At 30.6% G+C, this 25,175-nt stretch overlaps 2 protein-coding genes across 2 annotated transcripts; both read right to left on the minus strand.

Moving 5' to 3' along the window:
- Nucleotides 1-10,142: 10,142 nt before the first annotated feature.
- On the minus strand, nt 10,143-12,887 carry LOC106761151 (BTB/POZ domain-containing protein At1g21780). The gene is made up of 4 exons (XM_014644665.2): nt 12,622-12,887; nt 12,396-12,541; nt 11,539-11,645; nt 10,143-10,818 (listed from the first exon to the last, which is right to left on the minus strand). The coding sequence occupies exons 1-4, from the start codon at nt 12,729-12,731 to the stop codon at nt 10,204-10,206; spliced, it is 978 nt and encodes a 325-aa protein (XP_014500151.1). The 5' UTR covers nt 12,732-12,887; the 3' UTR covers nt 10,143-10,203.
- Nucleotides 12,888-17,635: 4,748 nt separating this feature from the next.
- On the minus strand, nt 17,636-24,782 carry LOC106762751 (F-box protein 7). The gene is made up of 11 exons (XM_014646806.2): nt 24,601-24,782; nt 24,283-24,369; nt 24,075-24,187; nt 23,469-23,585; nt 23,289-23,385; nt 22,623-22,696; nt 20,822-20,875; nt 20,623-20,724; nt 20,380-20,438; nt 18,467-18,677; nt 17,636-17,947 (listed from the first exon to the last, which is right to left on the minus strand). Exons 1-11 carry the CDS (start codon nt 24,614-24,616, stop codon nt 17,888-17,890), a joined length of 990 nt encoding a protein of 329 aa, XP_014502292.1. The 5' UTR covers nt 24,617-24,782; the 3' UTR covers nt 17,636-17,887.
- Nucleotides 24,783-25,175: the final 393 nt, after the last annotated feature.

Here is a 25,175-nt window from a genome sequence, read left to right on the forward strand (position 1 = left end):
ACCTTCACCCTAGGCTAGGCTAAGCCCCTACATACATTAGTCACCAAATTGCATTGATAAAATTATTAAATCTAGCTTCACTCTTTTTGCACAACTAAAACAAAAAACTGTTTGATCTCTTTCGCTCTTGATTTATTAGTTTTTTCTCCCTTGTTAGATTTGTAGAGTCTTCTTCCCAATACACATTCCTTCTTTTAACGAATCTAGGTGTATTTGGGATCCATGATCAAAGACGAGGGCAATGAATATTTGGAAACGTACATTAGTAATTATCGCTGATGTTTTTAAAATACTTTTTTGGATATTAGATCAGCTGTTCCAAAATCCATCTAATATGTTTTCAATGTATTACATTAGCGTATATTAGATCGGTTACGAAATCGATTTAATATGCGCTCCAGAATCGATCTAATATTGTCTTAGTGCCATGTTGAGCTAAATAAAGTTGTGTCAACATTTAGCCAAGTAGAGTCATATCATCAAACTGAGTCAAGTCAAGTTTGCATTAGGACGAGTTCAGTTCACATTTGGCCAAGTTGTGATGAGCTCAACTTCAATCAAGTTTAGTTTGGACCAACTCAACTTGAGTCAAGTCAGACCTATCTCGAGGTTAAGTCAAGACGGATTTATCTAAAGATTGAGTTACGATAAACTCATTTCAATATTGAGTTAAGATAAATTCATCTCAAAATTAAGTAAGTCAAATCCACGTTAGATTGAAACAACTTTTAATTAAACTAATTTAATTTGACTCCATAGAATTGAATTGAATAATAACCATGTCAAATTGAATTGTGTTATATTTTGTCTATATTAAATTAAATAAAAGTCAATTTAGTATTAAACTGAGAGGGAAGCTCATTACTTAAATAAAAAGTTTTCAAGATTGGATCTACATCCAACAATGCAAGTCAAACAAAGTCAAATTATGTTAACTTAGTTGAAGAAGTTAAGTTGGATTTTAAAATTTTAATAAAATATAAATAATAAAAATTAATTAAAGATCAATTTATAATTAGTACACATTTAGGAATCAATTTACATTTTAAAATATTTTAATAACTTACATAATTCTAAAATATATTTAAAAATTAATTAAAGTATTAGTGTAGATCAACCTCGTTTTAATCTTCATCCTCGTGACCCAATTTAAATAAAGTTTTGATATTTGATTTTTTTTTTTCAACTCGTTTATTTAGTGATTAAAATTTATTTTAAAAATATATAGGAATTGAGATATCTAAGTACACTTATTTATAATAATAGTAACAAGAGAAAAAATGAAAATAAAATAATAATAGTAACATAATTTACTAAAGCATAAAATTTTGTTGCAGTGTTAAAAGTTATAACTAGATTTACACGAAGAGCAGGGAAGAAGATAAGGAGAAATTGTGACATCAGTGACGAGGCAATTAATAGCATATTTAGAAAATTTCATCAAAAACATTTGTAAAGAAAACACAATAAATTAAAAAAAGTTGCATATAAAACTATTTGATATTTTTAAAATCTAATTTTTAACTTATACACAATAATTAGTTTTAGTTTATACCGAATTTCTTTTTTATTTTCCTCTTTAATAAGAATTTCTGGAAAAAATAATTTAAACATTGGATATCGATTGCGATGAGTAGGGGAGTGTTTGATCCCCGCAAGAATTTCTTTTTTGGTTTCTCCGTTGCTTTACGAAAATAATAACTTTATTCTTTGGCTTGCGTTAATCATCAAAATTTCTGCTCTGATCTTTATCTGAACTATGAATCATAAATTTGACAAAAAGGAAAAAGGGAAGAAATATTCCGTTTGATTCGTGAAAAATGGAAAACCAGAGAGATCTGTTTAATTATTTAATAATACTATTTATTTTTCACTAAACAATATGTAAAAATTAATATATTTCTTTTCTTTTTCTATCAGCTATATACTCTACTTTCCCTTCAAATTTTCTCTAATTAAAAAAAAATGGTTCAGTGTAAAGGAGAACCAAAAAATAATGGTCTTTCAAGTTATTAAGGAATTAAGCTTATTTTATTGAATTGAATAGAAACAATTTGAATTGATGTAAGGTTTTGAGTGTGATCAAGAATTGATGTAGAAATAATCATGACATATATCATTCTATCCATATAGGTTGCAGAAACCAAAACCATTTATTATGAAAATGATACAAAAATATAAGAGTTCCAAGAGATAGGTACACCCAAATATCACAAATGCTCTAAATAGACCATTTCTGATAAACAAAAACCTAGCTTAAAAATCATTAAATATCAATATATATATATATATATATATATATATATATATATATATATATATATGAGATTTATTTTGGTGTGTATAATTTTTTCAATTTTATATTTTAAATTATCGTATTTAAATTTATTTTGCGTTTTATTCTTTTAAATGATTGTTTATTTAAATTTAATTATTTTATTAAATTGAATTAATTACTTTATTAAACTACATATATATTTTTGAAATACAAGTATGAAAACAAATACTGTAATATCCTATCCAGACCCACTTTTTCTTATTATTAATTTCTTTTACGCGGTTTAATTGTAATTTGAGAACTTGTTAGAGACAACAAATCATGGTGTAATATTGCTTTATTTTATAAGACTTAAGTGCTACGTTGATTCTTCTTTCTTATGACTTTGAAATGTTTATGTTTGTGGTGATTGTGATGTAAAACATAACTGATGGAAGGTTGATATAATAAAGATATAGAAATTAGTATGAGTAATGATGATTTTTAAATATAACACTCTATTGTGTTACTAATAAAATTTCAAAAACTATAAATAAAATTTTTATCAGGTGAGTTTTATTTTATAAAAATCACCACTTTTAATAATTTTTTTCTAAAATTATTTTCTATCTTATCTGCAATTTTAATTTCATTTTTTTATCTTTTTGAATATCAAAAGATATATAATTAATCTTAGAAAAGAATATTCATTCGATGAGAATAAAGATTAAAGCAAATTCATTTTTTACTTTTTTTTTAAGTCAATTTGCATGTTAAATTGTATGGATTGTGATTCAAAATAACTCAAAATGAATTTTTGTTTTCAATAATTATAAAATATGCTTAGATTTTTAATTCGGATTTTATTTGTATAATTAGATCATTTTATAAAAAATAAAGTTCTGAGAAGTAACTTTTAGTTAAATTTAAGGAAAAGGAAACTAATATCAATTATTAATTGTTGTGCTAATTATTGTTATTGATTGTATGATTGATTTGGTTTGAGTTGCTTGATTGATCTAACTTGTGAAGAACTATGTTGAATGAATTTATGGTGAATGAGAAATATGTTAAATTGGATGTGCAAAGTTGTTGTTTAAAGTTGTGGAATGTTTGAAGGTTAATAAATCAATTTGAGCAATTGACTTCTAATGATACATTTTAAAATTAATTTGGCACTTATTAGAATTTATAAAAGGGATGAAAGTATCATTTAGAGTTGTTTTGATCCCAAGTCCGCTGTGACATTGTTAGGGTTAATTACCATACATTCGTTGTATTGTTCATTTTGATGCCTTGTCTATTACGATTTTGACCTTAAGAAGCGCCTATGAGAGTGATGTTGGACTATTTGGTGTGATATGAACATAAGGCCCCTAGTCACGGTCTAAGGGGAATGATGGTCATCCCCAACCGATGCTTCGTTTGAGAACCTCATTATCAGTCCCACGGTGAATGCCAAATGATCTTATTGGGATTTTGAGTATGAATTTGTTCACAGGTGACAAGATCTTAGCGGTGTCTTGAATGTTCTTAATGGTTGAAATGAGATTACTCGCTTCTCAGAAAAAGGAGATGATCCACCTATAAAAGACCCTACAACATTCAAGTCAGTGAAAGAGTTTAGGATCACAATGTTGTTTTCATTTGAATAATACTTATATATAATAATAATATCATTACGATAATAATGTATAATATTAATAAATGTAATAATACTGATAATTTTATTAAGGTTTAATGTCTCTTTAAGTCCCTATTTTCGTCTAAAATCTCATATAGGTCCCTTCTTTTTTGGCATCTCAATTGGGTCCTTATTTTTGTAAAATTGAATCAAATAAAGGCCTGCTGTCAAATTAATCAAACGCCGTTAAGGAGGGTGTTACGGGGCATGCTGACAATGTAGTTTTAATTTACGTGGCATTAAAAACGTGACTGAATTGTATTTTTTAATTTTTGAATTAAAAAATGAAGTGTAAGAGTGGAAACACGTTTTTAAGTAAGGGCAAAGTTGGAAATGAAATGAAATTAAGTGCTGAAAGCCCCATTCTCCTCTATAATTGCGAAATCGAAATGAAATTGGGGGAAGTTGAGTTTTAGGGTTCGTGGGAAAAAAGAAAATCGTTTTTGTTCGATTCGAAGTGTGAGTGTTGGTGGGTGAAGAACATCGGCTTGAAATAACGGTGCATGTGCAACTGGAACAAGTTGAATCCCGAGGTGATCTGTGGGACCTTGTGTCGTTGGAAGCGCGAGGTTGAAGCATGTGGTGAGTGAAGGTTAATCTGAACGACGGTCAGTGTTTGTGCTTTATCGTCTTGCTTTTTATAGTTGGGAAAGTACAATATTTGGTGGTGGTCCCCCATTGATGTATGATTTGGTTTGCGTTTGGTTGAGTGCGTTTTGGTGGTCTCCCATGTATGTTTAAAGTTATTTGAGTCTGTGTGAGTGTGTTTTGTTATTGTTTTAATATATATTTTTTTTGTCGTCATATGTTTGCATAATAGGTGTGTGTAGATATATTTATATTGTGTTGTGTGTAATGGACAACTCTATTGACTGTTGTTTCCACAATGGAGAGAAGTTCATTAATGATGGTACCCTTAAGTATGAAGGGGAGACAACAACTTTGTCCTTTGACCCTGATATATGGAGTTATTTTGTGGTTGTTAGTGTAGTGAAAAGTTTTGGATATGATAATTTTAAACATTTATGGTATTGTGTAGGAGGGGATTTAGTGTTGGAAAATAGGTTGGAAGAATTGATTGATGACACTAGTGCCATGCATATGGCTAACTTAGCTAGGCTTAATGGTGAGGTTCATTTATACATTGAACATGTTGTTTCTGAGGCTGAAGTGATACATATGCTTGAATATGCTACTAACGATGAAGGATTCGTTCGGTTGAGTGCTTTATTTTGATAAGAAGATTTCAACAGGTGTCGCTCCGTTGAGTGCTTTATTTTAATAGGAAGATTTGAACAAGAGTCGTTTGGTTATATAACTAAAGGTAAACTCTTTAAGGACGCACTATTATAATGAATATAAAAGACTTATACTTTACGCATTACTATAATAAATAAATCATACCCAATGATTGTGTGAGGATTATGCAAATCTTAATGTTCTTTTCTTTAGCACAATGCTGAAAAGCTTAATTATAAGTGATTACAGCTACAAAACATCATCAGAGCAATGACACTTAATCATCACAACTAGAAAACATCATCACATTAATTGAAGATAGTCAAATACATTATTATTCTAGTTTTTATTCACAATCTAACTTCAACATTAGCTATCGCATCCTATCAAAACGAAAAACCATAGTACATTATTGATTTGTCATCCATATTGAAATTACAATAATATTAAGCACAAAAATAAAACAAATCACCCTTATCAACAACTTTATCCATTTTTCCACAACCTTAACAGATTTTTGCAAATCAATCATCATATTTGTTACACCTCTGATTTCTTCTGTCTTTGACAAACACTCATGCTTTTCTCCCCCCTTCAGATTCGTATAGCTTTTTTCAATACCATCATCACAACACCATTTGAAGAAATTGCAACCACTGTTTTAATGTCTGTTCTATAAAAAAAAAAACCCCAATTACAATGACTTTCTAGTAACACAAACAACTACTTATCCACATTCTTTTACCTTGTACTTAGGGCACCCTCAAAATTGTTTCCCTCTGTTCTTAGCAATTCGAGCTGTTCTGACGACTATTTTCTCTCCACACAGGCAAAGGGGTGACACCACAGAAAACGACATTAGGGTTTCCATTCCGTCAGTCATTGCATGTTGAAGAAGAACAAGAATGTGAATTTTGCATTTCATTATCCATCGCGCTTCCAATCGAAGAAGATCACACTTTTGTTTTCTCCCACGAACCCTAAACCTCAACTTTCCCCAATTTTATTTCGATTTCGCAGTTGCAGAAGAGAATGGGGCTTTCAGCACTTAATTTTATTTCATTTTCCAACTTTGCCCTTACTTAAAAACGTGTTTCCACTCTGTACACTTCATTTTTTAATTTAAAAATAAAATAAATACAAATTTGAGACGACCACATAATTTAAAACTACACTATCAACATGTCACGTAACACCCTCCTTAACAATGTTTGATCAATTTGACGACAAACTTTTATTTGATTCAATTTTATAAAAATAAGGACCCAATTGAGATGCTGAACAAGAAGGGGACCTATTTAAAATTTTAGGCAAAAATATGGAAATAAAGAGACATTAAACGTTATTAATAATAATAATAATATATAATTTAATAATATATTAAAATAGTAATAATATGGAATATATAATAATAATAATAATAACATATAACAATACTAATAATAATAGTAGTAATAATATATAATAATAATAATAATAATATATAATATTGTTATAACAATAATAATATATAATTATAATAATATATGATAATAGTAATAATATATAATAATAATAATAATATATAACAATACAAATAATAATACCAATTATATTAATTCTAATAACATTATTAATAATAGTAGTAATAATAATATGTAATATTATAATAATAATAATATATAATTATAATAATATATGATAATAGTAATGATATATAATAATAGTAATATTAATAATATATGATATTTTATAACTATATATATAAAGAGGATATACTTTTTTTTTGTCTTTTTTTTTCTTTCTAATTTTATCTGTTAATTACTAGTTTTTAAATTTAAATAATAATTCATAATAAAAAACTAATTTTTAATTTTATCATTTGAATACTTTTTTTAATTCCAAATAATCAATCATTATAAACTAATTATTTATTCTTTTATCAACCACTTTTCAAATTTAAATGATTATTCATGATAAAAAATTATTTATATAATATTATTTATAAGACTTTTTATTTCAATAAATAAAATTTATTACATCTATAGTTATACCTATAATTATATAGACATTTTGCTTTTCAAATTTTATCCTTTTAATTATTACTTTTAAAATTTAAAAATTTGTAAATATTTAAATATATATATACAATTGCCATGTTGTGTTTATACTAATAACATAGTGTATAATATGTGACATCCCAAAATTATATGAAATGATATAATATCGGACGACAAGCATTATAATATGATAGAACATTTGAGAGGATGTAAATACAATTATAATGTTTACACTCATAAAAAACAAGAGACTATAAATTTAAAACTTTACAAACTTTATAGTATTTCAAAATGAAGAAGATAGCTAATAGTAATCCTAAGAGCTAGGGGTTGTATCTTCACTCTCTAGGGCTTACTCCAAAGGTACATCATATGCCTCTGCTCACATCCAAGTGGATGATCATTCAAAAAGAAAGAAGACAAACATACAAAACACAACAAAACAACAAGGGTAAGCTAGATTTCTAAAAGCATACAAGTTAATTCAAACCAATCTAATATAACAGAGAGTATTCACATATATAAGCATGCAAGGCAGTCTATCATATTATAAACTATACTAGACTTGTCCGGACTTAGAATGAATATCGAACTATGGCGGGTTATGAACTTGCGGTGGCCTCTATTGCTTTGCAAAACCATTGCTATGGGTCAAACCCTACCACACACATAAGTGTAGCATGTTATAACTCACCTTGGACCATATTGGAAGCACCCAAGACTAGGACCTCTTACTACTCTCACCACATGACTAGATCTTCTTTAAGTGAGATTGAAATAGTCATTAGAGTGTTAGGATAACCCCAAGGCTGAGCCCCTATGTTCATTGTAAACACTAATATGATCTCACTGAGAGATCTTAATATCATACTCATACTCATTACTATGATCAAGTTATATTCCTCTTTGAATCCTCAACATACCATTTTCTAGTTACATAATCATATACACTGTCATAACAACTCATATATATATATATATATATATATATATATATATATATATATATATAAATCATACATCATCAATCAATTAAACAAGGAAACAAAAAGAAATAAATCACCACGAAGAAAATCGCTCAACGCACAGGCTTGCTATGCGTGACCAAGTAGCATTCACATAGCGAATCTGGTTCGCATAGCGAATGCTCAAACAGAGGCAACCCACTTCAACGCATTCGCATAGCGAGTGATCTTGCAGTGCGAATTAAATCACAGAGGTCTCAGACCTTATACTCTCGCAAGGCGCCCCTTTTCGCTATTCTATTTAATTGGCTAATTTTCCAGGTTAGTACCAGCCGCAAGGCAAGTGAATTCGCTCCGCGACAGACCAAACAGAGAGCAATCCTCTGCTCCAATTCGCAGAGCGAAAGGATTCACTCTGTGAATCTGCATAATCTGCAGAATGAAATTCTACAGATTTGCAGAACTCAGACACCTCTAACTCATTATGGGCCTTTTGATGAACTTCTAACATTCCTAATTCAAAGTATAGGTGAAATTTAACTTGTCTCAAGGCTTACAAACATTCCTAACCCCATTATTTAGTAATTATGCACTGGTTCACACTCAAAGACCTCAATTCCCTTAACCTATAGACCAAATTCTCATTTTCCCATATTGAATCTATTTTTGACCATTTTAGGGATCCAACTAGGTCCCAATTGACTTGCCTAAGTCCTCTAAACTGACAAGAATAACCTGTAGCACCAAATTCTAAATTTGGCTACCTTAGTTCTTCTAATTTCATTTCAAATTAACACCAACCAGCTAGATTGTAGCTTCTCATACCTATACATATTTCCTAAATCTAAAGTCATCTGTAAAACTCAAACAACATCCAACTAATCCAGTGTGCAATATCAATCATAGCAAGAAATTCTCATTCTACCAAAACCCCCTATTTCAGCTCACCAAAGCAACATCAATAACAGAATTCTCACATGTAGTACTTAGAAACCCTAAACAGAAATCAAATTCATGTACAAAGTAAACTTTACTGAATCATAACAAAAGAAACCCCAGCTTCCCTTACCTTTACACCGTTGCCTAGTGAAACAAAACCGTGCCCCTTTCTCTTACGCCACAAGGAGTTGCTAGAATCACCTATAGGTTATTAATTGGTGGTATGAGACCGAATTAGAAACCTAGACGGAGCTGGAAATTGAAGAGAAGAAGTGCTATTCACATGCAATCAGATTGTGATGCATGCCCCCAACCCCAAGATGAACGAAAGAAAGGAGAAACCACTCACCAATCAGATTGAGAAAATTGATCGGTTGAAAATAAAGCCTTCTACGTTGTGATTACTAGGACACCACCTAATCAGGATTCCAATGATTCAGTATTGAGAAAGAAAGGAGAGAAGGTAGAGAAGAAGAAGAAAAAGCTTGAGTAGATGAAACTCTTGTTCAGAAAATGGGCTGAAGCTTGAACATTGCGTTTTTAAAATTCATTTTATTAATAAAACTTGACCCTATTATCTGGCTACACATATTTACTTACAAGTCTACTATTTTCCAGTCTTTACATAGTATAATAATAATAATCTGAGTAGTGTTTTTGTAAATTGAGAAATGTAATGGAGGTATTTATTAGTAACATTTTTGTCTATCAAGAAAAGTGGTAAGAATATTTTAGTAAATAAAATAGTTGTCTGAAATGATAAAAAATTCAAGGAAAGAATAGGTGTCAAAATTATAAGTAGGAGTTAATGAGTAATATCATTGGAAAGTTTTCATGTATGTTCGAAGATCGCAAAACTAAAATCATCCGAAATTAACATTATAAATACTCATTCTAATTCATACTAATTAACTTACCTAGTAAACGCTGACTCAAATATACTTTCATTTTACCATTTTAACCACTGGGCCTTCAGGCAGAGGCAGTTAAGTTTTATGAAAAGTTACCATTGCATAATAAAAAGTAGAAAGAGCAAACAATGGTTATGGCCATCCATATAGAATTTACACGATCCATGAGTTAACTTATACATGGGTTCGAAACTGAAAGCAACTCCTGAAACATCTCAACCATTAGCTCCCTATCTGCATGTTGTAAAAAATTATTCATTTCATCCTTCATATCATGTACCTTACCAAATTCAAATAATAACACAAAACACCCTTTCTTTAACTTGAGCAATTGATATAACCAAGCCTCATTTAGCATGTCAAGAACATTTCTTGAGTGAAGACCTTCCAGAAGGCTTTCCTCACAGATGTCTTTGAGACCACCAATGTCATATTTATTAGCAGCTCCGAGTAATGCAAGCCGGTGTTTCAAGAAATCTTTTTTCTTGATTGTTCCATACAAGAAACTAAGAAGAACCGTGCAGGATTCAAGTGACATGTCTTCTATATGGATTGTAGAAGACTCTTTTTCCTTCAGGTTGTGATGAAACATGCTCTGGAACACTGGAGAACTTGCTGAGAGAACTGCCTTATGAGCTCTCAATGAGCCATCAGCAGTGATGATGGTTAGGTCTGCATGTATAGCCTCTTCAAGCATGCGAGAGAGGCCACGAATACTGCTACTTTGGGATGCGATGGATTGCACATTTTCATCAGGTGGCCACACAGAACTAGTTTCTTCTCCCTATGTTCGAAAGAAAAGATCATAGGTTAAGCAGCAACATTCTGAAACTACTTTAGAATGATCAGGGGACAATTCAATCCATTGGTAGTGCAATTTGGTTGAGCAAGTAACTCAAACCAAATTCATGTCACAGGTTATATTTATAGAGATGTGCTAACCATACACTTATTTTTCTTCTAATATACTCTCAATTGTTAGTTAAAAAAAATTTAACTGCCAGGATAAAAATTCAAATATTCGATTTCATATACTTGAGATGTTTGTATTCAAAGATATGGTTCTTGATATGAGAAGAACTAGCAGCCTAGGGAAGGTTTTAACAAATTTGTCAAGAAAAACTGGTAATCGAAGGTTTCATAAGTTTGTCTAGAAAACTCATAACTGGATTTTTCAGGTCAGTCCAAAAATCTTGTAATGTTATTTGAAATCATGAACAAATATGAAAAGTTTCGTGGATTCAGGTATGAGGTGTCAAAACAAGCTATTCTTGTGTTCTATCGCTATATTCTATTCTCTAATGTTGTTTGATCCTCATTGTTATGTGTGAAGAGGGATTTGTGTCAAACCAAACCTTAACCACGAAAAAAAGTGTTTAAAAGAATGTCAGACAGTTAAACAGGTAAATAGTTAAAGGGAAATTATATATCCTAAATAAAATACATAATATTTAGCACCTCCATATCATATAAAAATAAAATATAATCATATATAGAAACTCACATTTATCTTCAGGTCTAGAAACTCAACATCAATGATGTAGCGACCAACAAAAGTAGTTTCCACAGGCCAGACAAAGTCATCATGTGACCTGAGCAGCTTTTCTTGAACTGCAGCATTCCATTATATAATATTAAATTTAAAACTGCTACAGGTAATTGCAATTTCAGCTTCGTATTTCCAAATTGAGTTGCAAAATGCAAATCAAGATATGAAATCATCTCCATTTCTTCTTGGCAAATAAAGAGGTGAAGACAAAGAGGTCGTGTCATAAGGCTCAGAACTTCAGGTATAAATGAAAACAACGCCTTACTGATAAATAAACAGAGATTTGAAAACTCTGGTTGAGTTGAATTTAAGGGGCATGACAGGATGGGCATAAATTTTCTTTAAGTGTTAAATTTGTGAAAAGAAAAACACAATTTTGTTGAAACTTCTCAAATTTGGAAAATCAAAACTAACAACTATCTCTTGTTGATCCTGTACATAGTTATAACCTATAACCTTGAAGCCCTAAGACCATGGTGTAGTAATTGTCAATCACTCAATTACTCTACTTCCTTACTAAACTAATCTGGCCCTGATGGGAGAATCAGAGAATTTGCCGAACAACTTAAGCAATTTATCTTTGTAAAAGTAACCAGAGGACAATGCACCCATTAACCACTTATTACCACTCGCCCCTCTCTTTTGGGAAGCATTCCCCAATTACAGTCACACAATAGTGAATGAAACTTATTTTCCTAATTTCATACATTAGCCAATTCTTCACCAATGGCCAAACGCAACACTTACAATGAAAAAGTAAGGTTTGCTAAGAGGCAATGAACATAAAAGATGTTAATGCATAGTATTGGTACCAGGGGAAATATGAAAGCTGCGAGATGAGCCAGCATTGGAGACTCGAAGAATGAATCGAGCAAACGGTGGTTGATTCTTAGAAACCGTAGACGGTTCCGGAAAAAGATGTATGAAGAAGTACTTATTCCTCACAATTGAAAAGTACCTGGTGAAGTTCGAAGTGAAAATCTCAACCCAAACTCATTCAGTTCAAATACACAAAGACAAACGCACACACAGACTCACCAGTTCCAGATTCCGACCTTGAAAGGGTCAGATTTTTTGTAGGAACAAAGTCCAAAGTTGTCGATTTTCCACTGGGCTAATCTCCCAAGCGTCTCCACCTTATCGCCCATGTCTTTCTTTCTTATTTAGCTTATGGATGGTATCACAATTTCACAAACACCTAACCTACAATCAGAACAAAGTTGGACTCTACATCTTCTCAAAAAGTCTTCAAAAATGAAAACATCAAATACTTTTTCTGGTCGCATTGAATGTCTTTGCTAGAAATTAAGTTTTATTAATGAATGCACTTATTTTGAGTAATATTTCATTAAAATATATTGAATGTTATATGGAATATTTTATTATTATCATTATTGTAATGCGTTAAATGACAATTTAATACACAGATTAAACTACTGGGTTTTCTTTTAACAATATCTGACGGAATAAATGAATAATTTGATTTAGAAATAAAGTAAGTAAAAATCGACCATACGTGGTATACTTTCGGCAAAACTTATCCGCGATGCAAGTTCTAAATTTATGCTAATAAACATTGTTTAAAAATACTTTTTTATTAAAAATAAAACAAAAACGATTTATTCCATGTAAACAAGAATACGTGTTGATTAAAACGGGAAATATTACTCATATAATAAAAAATTAATTAAGTTTTAACTAATTTATTTATTTATTAAATATTTATTACAAATATTTATTCTACTAAATATTTATTTTGTATTTAAATTTTTATATTTTTAATTAAATATTTAAAATTTAATTTTGACTTAAATACTAATTTGATTCGTATTTTCTTTGAGTTTATTCAATTTAATTTTAATATTTTTTTTTAATTTGATCTTAATTTTCATCAATTTATATGTTACCTGTTAATTTGTATTCTTTTATATTTTTTAATCTTTCTTAATTTAAAAAATGTCTCTACGTTAAATTTTTTTATATTTAATTTAATTTTTATATTTATTATTTTTGTTTAATCTAATCTAAATATTTTAAAAAATAAAGTAATTTTATTTCTTTTCAAATTATGATTAAATTTAATTTTTATATATTTTTATTAAATATTTTTGTTTAAAAATGAGACTAACTTTATTGATTTAAAACTTTAAAGATAAAATCTAAAAATCTTAAAGTTTTAAACTAATGTTATTAATTTTTATTTTTTAAATTTTCATTCTAATTTTAGACTAACTTTAATCTTAATTTAAAAATATTTAATAAAAATATGAGTGTAACAATTATATAAAAATTTAATTTAATTTTAATTTAAATAAAAGTACAAAATTACTTAATTTGAGACTAAATTAAAATTAAATAAGAATATAAAAAAACAAATTAAATATAAAATATGATTATGACATGTGATACAATGTTTGATTTGACATATAAACATACTTTTATTGATTTTTAAATAAAATAAAAAACCAAAAAAAAAATCACATAATTTATTCGTTAATTATTTAAATAAGACATTAACAAGAAAAAGATTAAATTGATATTAAGAAGAGTAGTATGACCATAAATAGGTAGTATAACATTATTTTAAATAAAAAATGAATATAAGGGATGATATACCTTTATTTATAGATTAAGGGTGTCTTTTTAAAATCCTAAAAACATAAACTTTGCATACCAACCCTACCTAACAAACTTGGGCCGAAAATGAGGCCTTTTAAGGAATGGACAAATGTTCACAAATCCTCTACAATGAAGGGAGGAAATGTGGCCACTTATAAAGCAAAATCATCTCCATTTTTAGAGTGTCATGTGACCACTACTAAAAGCAAATATGTTCCAATAGAAGCATGACACATGATACATATTTTTCACATGGATTAGAAATCCAACCAAGGGAAAATCCCACATTAATTAGGCCTTAATACAAGTCTAAAATGAAACATACTCTACTTGGCCGAATATAGATGATCTAAACATCTTATACTACTCTTCATCTTCCATGATGGTCCAAGTGAAGAAAAACTTTGCTTCACCCACTAAAGATAGTTCTTTTTGTAAGAGTTTGGACATACTTCTAGTGATTGGACCCTTGGGTAGGAGTTTTCCATAAGATTAATTTGGAGTATAAACAAGCTCGAATAGAAGGATAAATCAATATGTAATTACATATGAAAAAATTCTTATGCAACATCACCTATGACCATTTTACATCCGTATGTAATACTATTTTACATACGGATTTTCGAACTTACATACAGATTTTAGTCGTAGATAACAACGATTTTCTTGTAGTGAACATGATTTTGGACTTTATTGCATTTTTTATTTTTATTTGGATTGTATATGGAGTTTATCATCATTTTGAATTGTATTTGGATTCAACTTTATTTATATTTCAATTTATAAAAAAAAACTGTTATTTTTTTAGGATTGAAGAAAAAAAATTGAAATTAAGTGAGTTAGTTAATTAACATTAACGCACTAACCATGATGGATTGAATCGGATTCAAATTTTTTGAACTTACTAATAATAAACTGAGTTAAATTGACTCAATAATTGATTAATCCTTGATGAGTCAGGCCAGATAACTCGTTTAGACTGCACTACACACATATAAAAAATATTGAATATTATTGGAATAATTACATGTAAATTGATATTTTAAAATTTCTAATCAATCAAATTTAATTTAAAATATATTAAAAAGAGTAACTTTATCCAAAGTTACATGTACAATTACTTAATTTTCGTCTTTCTATATATTATTATTATTTTATGCATGTCTTACTAATATAATAGTAGCTATATGCTTTTAACTTTTTCTTAATACATTTTATTTTACTATTAGACATAGTTGTATACTTAACAAAGAGTAAATATCATTTTTATTGAGTATTATTTTTTGTTTAATTTCAGTAATTCTTAAATTGCATTGCTTACATTGCTTATTTATTTTATAATTTGAACAATTTGTTGTTGTTCACTAATGTCTTACCTAACATAATCATTCATAAATAAGACGAAACTATGAAAGTGGTAAAAATGAAGACTAAATGTATATTTGATGGATAAACTGGTCATATATAAAAGTGATTTTGGTTTAAGAAGAGTTTATATACTATTATAGTAGATATGACACACTTATCAATATGTTATATTCATGTGAAACTAATGATAGATATAGAAAAGTTAACTTTATGACGCTAATTTTGATACAAATGTACAAGAAAAAAAAATGGTTACAAAATCTTATACTGGATGGACGGAAAAGCAAGTTTATATGCATCAAAAGAGTGATAATCCAAAAACATGGTGAATTTTATTGATTTGTTCAAATTTTAAAAATACATACATCATTTTGTCATCGTGCATCAATTTGTGTTGGAAGTCTCATGTCGACTAGAAATAATGTCAAACTATATATATAAGCAAGGTGCAAACTTCATCGTACAAGCCGGTTTTGTGAGGATGAGTTAGGCTTAAAGTCCACTTCTAATACGGTATTAGTGCTATGGTTAGAGTCTATCCTAACGATATTTCTTATTTCTTGGGCATTTCTATTCCACCGTTGTCGGACCACCCATTTCTATTATCACACATGAGATGTTTATACCTCGACGTGAAGAGAGTGTGTTGGAAGTCTCATATCGACTAAAGATAAGGCCAAATTATAATATATAAGTGAGGTGTAAACCTCACCTCACATCTTTTACACATTTTATCATTTTACTAATTATATATAAGTTTCATTAAATACATAACAAATTCAAAGTCTTTAATAAAATTTCCATAAAATTATTCAATAACTAAAATTATTAAATTTTTATTCATAAAAGAGTTAGTTGCTTTCAATTATTTCTTATGAAACATGATATGTGGAACGAAAAGTTGTGGATACTTGCTTTGTAAGCAAGGGTATTAAAGCATGTTTCTTTCCATCCTCTCCTCTCTCTTTTTTTTTTTTACTTTATTAAAAGTGAAGAAAGCATTTGCCTTTTCAAAAGCTTAATATGCCGAAAATGCACCAGCAATAATCAATTTAATTAATGAAGTATAGGAAAACAAAATATTCAATACTTCAATATCTCAACAGTTAGTGGATTAATCTAATTCTCAATTTCTAACACTAAATAGAGCATTGTCCGAACAGCACTACTCTTGTTAGCTTTTACATCACTATTGTTGTCTGAGTTATATATGAACTAATTGGACTCAATCATTGTTTAAAGAGATACCTTTGACTGTTCCACTTTTCCAATTTGAGCGATGAGAACTTACCACTTTAACACACGAGTCATATATGCCCTGACAAGTTTCAAATTACGAGCACTACCTTAAATTAAAGCACTTTTAAACTTTTTTTCTCTTTACTTTTCTCACCCTGTTACTCTAGAGCATCAATCATATTAATCAATTATCTGTTATTTCTTTATATCATATCGCACTTTATCATTTTTGTTACATACATAAAAGTAGTTTATAAAAAGAAACAGAAAGGAGAAAGAGGTGAATAAAGATTTGGTTGATTGAACTATTAAATTGTTTTAGTCATTTGTTATTTTACTTTCTTTTCTCGTCTACTTATTTCCACTATCTATTTCTTCGATTCTATCAAAGACTTTTGGGTGCTCAATTATGTTTCTCCTAAATAAAAGTTATGTAAACATTTTTTATAAAGTGTTTTTAAAGCATTTATTCTAATATCAAAATTGGATACCAAATAAATTCTCTTGTAAAGGGACCAAGGGGTCTAATACAAAAGTGTGATCCTGAAGGCATTATTTATCTGTTAGTATGAATGTTTTTCTTTTCTTCATTAACTTGTTCCTATTTTGAATTTAGGTTAAGCTAAAGAGTTTTCATATAGGAACCCTAAAAATAATAAATAGCAGGAATTAGAGAGGGTCGTGCATTTAACCTTTTGAAGTAGCTGCCTTGTCACTGTTATGTGTATTTCCTTTGCACTTCATGTTCCCATGGCAGCAAGTCTTCCCAAACCCAGACAAGCAGTAATGACGGGGCTTTACACTTCTAATTTATCACCAATTCCTCTACCAACACGTCTTACACAATTTATTTATAGTTTTATAACAACATATTTTCAACAACCGAATCCATGATTTGCTAAAAACAACAATTATTCCCGTTATGCAGGTGCATAAATAAAGGGATGATTCTGCAAAACGAACCAAATCAATCTCATCACGACACTGCTACACATAGATACAAATATACAAATTTAGTGACTTCAAGTTGTGTATTATATACAAATGAGCCAATTCTATTCTGAGGCATCCTAACAATTCAACCAGGCACAAAATAATCCATTTTCTCCACCGGAAGATTCAAAACAGATGTCTCCACCTGCATATAAGGGGGGAAAATAAGGAGTATTCAAATTTCAGAAAGATGTGTGATTCGACCATGTGAAACAATAAGCCAAATAATCTCTTTTGATAATTAATATTTGGCTTTTCTTGTGATACAATAAGCCTTAATGTCAACATGCTCCTCGATAAACAAGAGCGAAAATAATTTTAAAAATACGAGAAACAAGTATGAGTAATATTAATGCCATCCAATACCACCTACATATATGCTAGTAGCTAATAGATGCTCCTAACCACATTTTCATCTTTCTCAACAATGTTAAGCTACGAAACTTCCATTACAGTAACTTCCTACTCGATTGACTAAAATACAAAATGAATGAACTTTGAACTTTATCGCTTTATTAAAAATATTACAACGTTTGCGGCAATATTAGAAAAAAAAAATCAATATGTAATTGTCACTAAATCCAGGGATCATTAAAATGTTTATTAATCAATTTAGTATCTGCAGGCCTATAAGTAAAGAGGATGACGTGAGAGAAAAATGTACCTCTTCAAACGGTACAAAGACAAAGGGGGTCATGCCCCTCTTATGTGAGACAGCTGGTACATCTGGGTTGTGTGTTTCGTCATCCTGCCATCCTTCAACAACTCCAAGAATGTCCTCCTCAGGTACACTTGCCTCACTACTGTTTACACCACTAGTTACGAGTGACATCAAATCCATCCGATTGTTAGCCCCTGCTGTAGTTCCCCTAATCCTATACCGTACGCAACAGAAGCATATTGCAAAAGGAAAGTCCAATTCATACTTTCAGTAAAGATTAATTTCAAAAGAATAAGAATAAAGAAATTGGCATAATTCCTCTTTATCAAAATCCAAGCAAGTTTTACATGTTACAAAACTTCTTTTCCGTTTCTATATTCTGCTTTTCAGTATAGAACGGTTAAAACCAACGATCTTCAACAACTTTCAAGAGCCTGGGGGACATTTCAAAGTGATGTAACATAAAGACCAATTCTGATTATATTTTGGATTGATAATTTTATTCCAACTCTCATATGGTTTAAATAAGTTGAGGATTAATTATCTTACATCGGAAAGAATTCACCTATTGTAGAAGTATGAAGGCACTTGTACCATTTTATAACTTCTCCAAAATCTAACAGATCTAATTACTAAATCGTGATATCATTTTTTGATGACAAGTCATACCAAATTTTAGATAAATACTTCACCGGTATGTAATTTCATAGTTAACAATGACTTTTATTTTAAAAATATATTATATGCTAAAATATATTCGTAAGATGAATTAGAAGGTAGCTTTTACATTGCATGGTACTTTGCAAATATAATGTACTTAATGGAAACATTTAATCTATTTGGAGAATAATGAAATTCATCGTCCAATAAAAATTACGTGGTATCACTTACTCTTGGAGCAACTAGATCCCCACTCACTTGATGTTACATTATCTCTTCTATTTTATTGGTAGTGATAAAAACACATTCCTTTTTGTTTCTTGGTGATCGATGTAGCCATCCTCACCAAGTGAGATAAGAACTCAAAAAATGAGTTTAGAATTTAACATAATCCCACAACATCAACTTGTAAAATGAGAACTATCCAAGTTTTATAAGCTCTATTTAAATCATATCTCTAGTTGATGTGAAACTGAACCATCACTCTTGAGGCTAAAATTAATGCAAGCCTAGAAAGGCCACAACTAAGACTAGTTAATTAAGGTGGTCTTTCAACACGCATAGGGTACTAGCTAGGAGTGCGGCAATTACATAAAGGTGGCCCAACAAAGGACTAAGACTCCAATACCATTGTGAAGGGGAATTTAATTTCCTTGCTAAAAGCAACGTTCAATTAACTCCAATTTTGGATTAACATCAGCCAATATTTAATTACTAATCAATTGTATGACTAGGTTTTCTCTATTGCCTCTTTTCTAGTATCCCATTTTATTGTCCATTATGTTGCTCAAAAGTCAATAACACTGACCAATGATTAGCACGTCATATGTCATTGAACCAAGTTAAATTTACTTAAGACAGGTGACAAATAGAATGGTTCGGATTTGGGCTTACTTGAACCCATGTATAAAATATCCTTCCCTACAAGATAAACAACTATGCCTCCTTATTCTATGGTCCATGCTGAAAAGGATATTCTGCTTCCTTGGCATGGGAGAAGGAAGAGAAATTTCTTGAGGCATCCATTGGATCAGTGAACTCCAAATCAAAACAACCTTTAACTTTAACTTATTACACTGGTTGAAGATGATCTAGACGAATATTTGATCTATTTTCTAAAATTGCTAGAGTATAAATGGCCCATCAAATCCCAACCTAACAAGATAGGGAACGGGAAAGATTTAATTTCTGGTTCTTGATGTTAGCTTTACTGTTCAACAAGACATGTATGCTAATCAGGCAAACTCATCAAATACCTTAAGCGTATCCTCAAAACAGTAGGCCGCATGCCTGGATATAAGACTGCAGCTTCAACCTGCCATGATAATATCAATTGCCAATGCCTCAAAATCCATAAAAAGAAACATAAATACTAATTTATGCAATAAATTTCCAAAAAGAGAATGTCTACTCAGATCTTTAAGCAATGAGGATTAAAGGAGAGGCAGATGTATCAGGAAAAAATCAATTATATAATTTAAGAAACATAAGAATATAACCTTGTCATCTGACAATGTGTAGTGGCCACCAAAAACACAGTCTGCTTTAGATGATCGAAAATTCATACACTTCACCACATCCTTGATCTTCATTGATGAATTCTACATAAAAAAAATTAAAAAATAAAAAAACTTTCCCAACAATCAGGTAGAAGAAAATATACATTAAATGGATTCAGTCATTACTGAATTATATAACCTTGTAAAGGAATCGCCCAGATGGAAAAAATCTCATGTACCGAAAATAGCAGACCTGCAGAACATAGTGAAAATTTACATGCAAAAATTAAATAGGTAAATAAATGAAAAACTAAATAAGATTTTTGCACAACTTGCTTTTACAATGTCTCTCATACACCGAAACTTGAGGATCGATATATATAGAAGCCACATTCTTATACACTTTTAAATGGTTCAGGGAATCATCCTAGATGCAATGGCTTGCTGCCAAAACAAACAATTATTTCTTCTTTCTAAATTAAATTTTTCAAGTGAAAAAGAGGTATCAAGGAATATCCTATATATTCAGATCAAGAAACCTCCATTGCATAAAACAAATGCATAGAACACACCTACCGGGGGAAAGTAATCAAATTTTACATTAAAACCCTCCTGTAGTCTGGATGAAACTAAAAGGACAATACAAACTTCAAAAGCATTCCATCATACCAACCAAGGATAACAATACACTCACCAGCCTTCTCCAACAATTATAATGGTTTATAAGTAGAAATATCCTATTATATACTACAGTGCTAAACGGCCATAGTACCAAGGAGACTAGAAATAATACCCAAAGGCGCACCCCTACACTCAGGTTTTTCACACTCTCAAGAGGCTCTGACTGAAACGTTGTGGGTTACAACAATACAATTTCATCAATGGGAATTATCATATGTCAATCACCAATAGAAACTGAAATTAGAAAGTGATTTACTTGCCGCTTGAATTTGTGACCAAGACAAATATCTTTCTTAAAGTCTTAAATCTAGAGGGACAACAAGAAGGGCTAGCAGCTATCCATCTAGTTTTTGAGGTTATCCGGACAGGAGATCAAAAGGTGTGATTTGCAGGTTCATAGACTTATCAAGTATATTATCGTAAAGATCTTACAGAACAAGGTTCATCACATGAAAATGCTAGGATTCCATTTTGTATAGGATTTATAAATTCAGATACAATTTTACGGTTACGAGTAACAAGGGTTTCTAACTCTTAAAAATCACTTAACACTATAAACTGATGATGCTGGATTTCTAAGTAAGGAATACTAAGGTAAGGGCTAGCTGTTTGGTTCGGTTTGGTTTCTGTCTTTATTTCAGTTAATAAGTTTTCATTTATAATGGAAAAAAATGTCATCTTGTATTCCTTTTTTTTATTGTCTTCAAGTCTTAGTGAAAGAACTTGAAAACAGGATATGGAATGGAAACATAGTAACACTTCTGTAGTTATTAATGAAAATGTATGAACTGAGAATTAAAAAAGAAAATAAATACCTTCTGATACTTGTAAAATAACTGATAGGTTTCTAATTAGGAAACCCAACCACAGTGCACTCTCACACACACAGGACACCAGAAAGAATGAAAGAATTTTGTATATTCACAAGTAATCACAATGTACAATGAATTTCACGAGAGCATAACCCCTCTCAAAAGAGTTCCAAGAACCCCTTTTGTATCTTACAATCACCAAAAGTCCCCATCCTTTGCTAAACAGAGGATATTTATAATACCAGCTTTTCCCGCTCCTTACTAATAACTACCTAACCGTTAAGACAGTTAAGTCACCTAACTCTCTCCCTCCTCCTGTAAACTAACCAGGGTCTATCAATAACAGTCTACTACAAGCATCTTATTCCCCAAAATAAGATATTGAAAAAAAGTTGACAAAAACCCAGTTAACAACATGCTATTTAATGACACAGTAACAAATATTTTAAAAGGAAAAAGATAAAAAATGTCTATTGCTCAGCAATACAAGTAGATATTGATGCATACCACATGTACGGGATTAGTGATTTTCCACTCAGCAACTCCAGCTCGAATATAGGTATTTCTACTCACATAAAGACCTGAGTCATGAAAGCATAGTAAGACAACGGACCTAAGTTAAAATGTAACATAAAAGGGATAGGAAAATAGAGTAAGTTTTGTTATAGCTTGAATTTAAAGTTCATTTTCTTATTTTTCTTCTTCTATTTTTTGATCTTTGGTTGTGCAGGAGGGGAGGGTAATAAATGTGAATGCTAAGATGTCCCACATTGATCAGGAATATGTCAGGATAGTCCTGATAAGGTTAGAGTAATCCTCTACCCCGACTTAGCTTTTGGGTTTCCAGTCCATTTCCAATATAAAACCATAGTCTATCAAGTCTAAATGTTGGGTTACTTGCAAACTGTGCTAGTGTGAACTTTATGCTCCAAATCTTCGTATTAGGAAAGGAAGGAGAGTTAAGATGTCAAACATTGATTAGGGAAAAAGAATATGGCCAAAATGCTCCTAAAAGTGCTCGGACAATCCTTCCTTTCTAGAATAGCTTTAGGGCTAAGTTAGGCTAAGTCCATTTCTAATAATGAGAATAAAAAGCTATAACCATCACACACCATTGCCAGTCAATATGAGGAGCAGAAAATAAAGTTATGCAATAAAATCAGTTTTTCTTACCATCAGTCCGCAACCTTGGTCGTAACAGCCACATTTTCCGCCATGATCCATAATATTTTGATTGAAGTATCTTATAGTTTTCAACAATCCCAGATAGCTTCATAAAAGGGACTCCATAATCAGAAATGTGATTTTTAAGCAATGGGAGTTCTATAGTCAAAAACCTTCTTTTGAGTTTACCTGCCAAGCCTTTAAGCATGCATTGCGCCAAAATACAGGATTACGAATTGTGTACTTCCATTTTCGACACACACAGGCTGCCCTCCCCAAGTCATATGGAGTCATTCGAGTAAAGACCTATAAAATATATTCAGTAAAAATCTCAGCTTTTCTTGTAGACAACGATAGACTTTTAGAATATGAATTTCCATGCGTATAATTTAATCAAAAATCGGATAGAAAGGCAAACAGTTTTCATAGATGCTTCAAACAAGTGAAAGAATTACGTCACTGATATTCTAGTTCTTATTTTAAGTACAGTTCCTGAGCTCAAAGCTGACCATCGACAAGGCAAATCTACTATCAAGTTAGTTTTCAAAAGTGGTATTTTTGAGAGAGAGAGAGAGTGTGCACGTGAGAGAGAAAGAAAGTGAGCAAAGAATGAGTTCGTAAACATGACCAAACTATTCCACATCAAACATTTAGACCAGACACGACTGATCTGAAGTAGTAGCATACATCAGATAGTAACTAGTCCCATTGCCACTTTCACATAAAAAACTTCCACCATCAAGAACCATCATTAAATCAGTGATAAAAAATATAAAAGTTGATGACGTGAAATACTTCAAAAAGCAGCTCATCAGGTAATGAGCGATGTATAAGTGCAGGATCCACGTAAGGTCTCCTACTTGCACTCCCAAATGGCGCAACAGGTCTAACATTAACTCCATAAAGATCTGGAACAAAATGCATAACAACAAAAATAGGTGAACTAGACCACCCAGTTATACAGAACAAACAAATGTCAACATTGTAACAGCCTGGAACATACCAAGCCATGGCCTCCTCGTAATAAAATAGTCAACTGTCTTCATCCTCAGAACCGACTCGAGTTCAGAGGAAACCGCCAAAGCAAAATCTGTACAAGAAGGAAAACACAAATAAACACTCAGAGTTTGATCATAAAAGAACCAATCTCGTCACAGGAAATGAACTCCATTGTTCAGCTGAATAGACAATCCTTAATTCTCAATTGACCAAAATTTCGAAAACACATACCAAAATTAAGAAAATACCCGACAACAATGGATATTACAAAATTGATAAATAGGAATAATTAATTGTGTGGGAAGAGAAAATCCAAGTGTACCAGAACCAGAAGCCATGGATGAATGTGGCAGCGGAGCCAGGTTCCTTGGCGAATTTCTCAGGCAAATCGAGAAGAAAGACCAAAAAATGGAATGTGGTTGGGTGACAATTGCAGAACAGAAGAACACATCTAAACGAGGTCGTATCGACTTAGGCCAGGTAAGTACTAAGCACCCCAAAATTTATGGCGGGTCCATTTATATGAAGCCTGAAACTGACACCTGACAACCAATTCCATGGTTGTAGTAATTTTAATAAACAAATTATGTTCTATAAAGGCGTCTAGATACATTGCTCAAGTTTTAAAATGCAATTTCTATAACACTTTTATAAGTTATTCTTTAAATATTTTCTATATTTTGTTATTATTCAAATTTTTTAAAATATGTATTTTATTGAGGAATTTATCTAATCATTAAATATTATTTAAATATTTTGAAACTGTTCTAACAATTTGAACTTTTAAAAAGTTTATTTATATCAAATGTTAAAATGCATTACCAATTTTATTAACTTATATAATTTTAAAATATTAACTTTTTAGACAATTATTTTGGAAATTATATTAACTTTTTA

This window comes from Vigna radiata, chromosome 5 (genome assembly GCF_000741045.1).
Source record: "Vigna radiata var. radiata cultivar VC1973A chromosome 5, Vradiata_ver6, whole genome shotgun sequence".
NCBI classification, from domain to species: domain Eukaryota; kingdom Viridiplantae; phylum Streptophyta; class Magnoliopsida; order Fabales; family Fabaceae; genus Vigna; species Vigna radiata.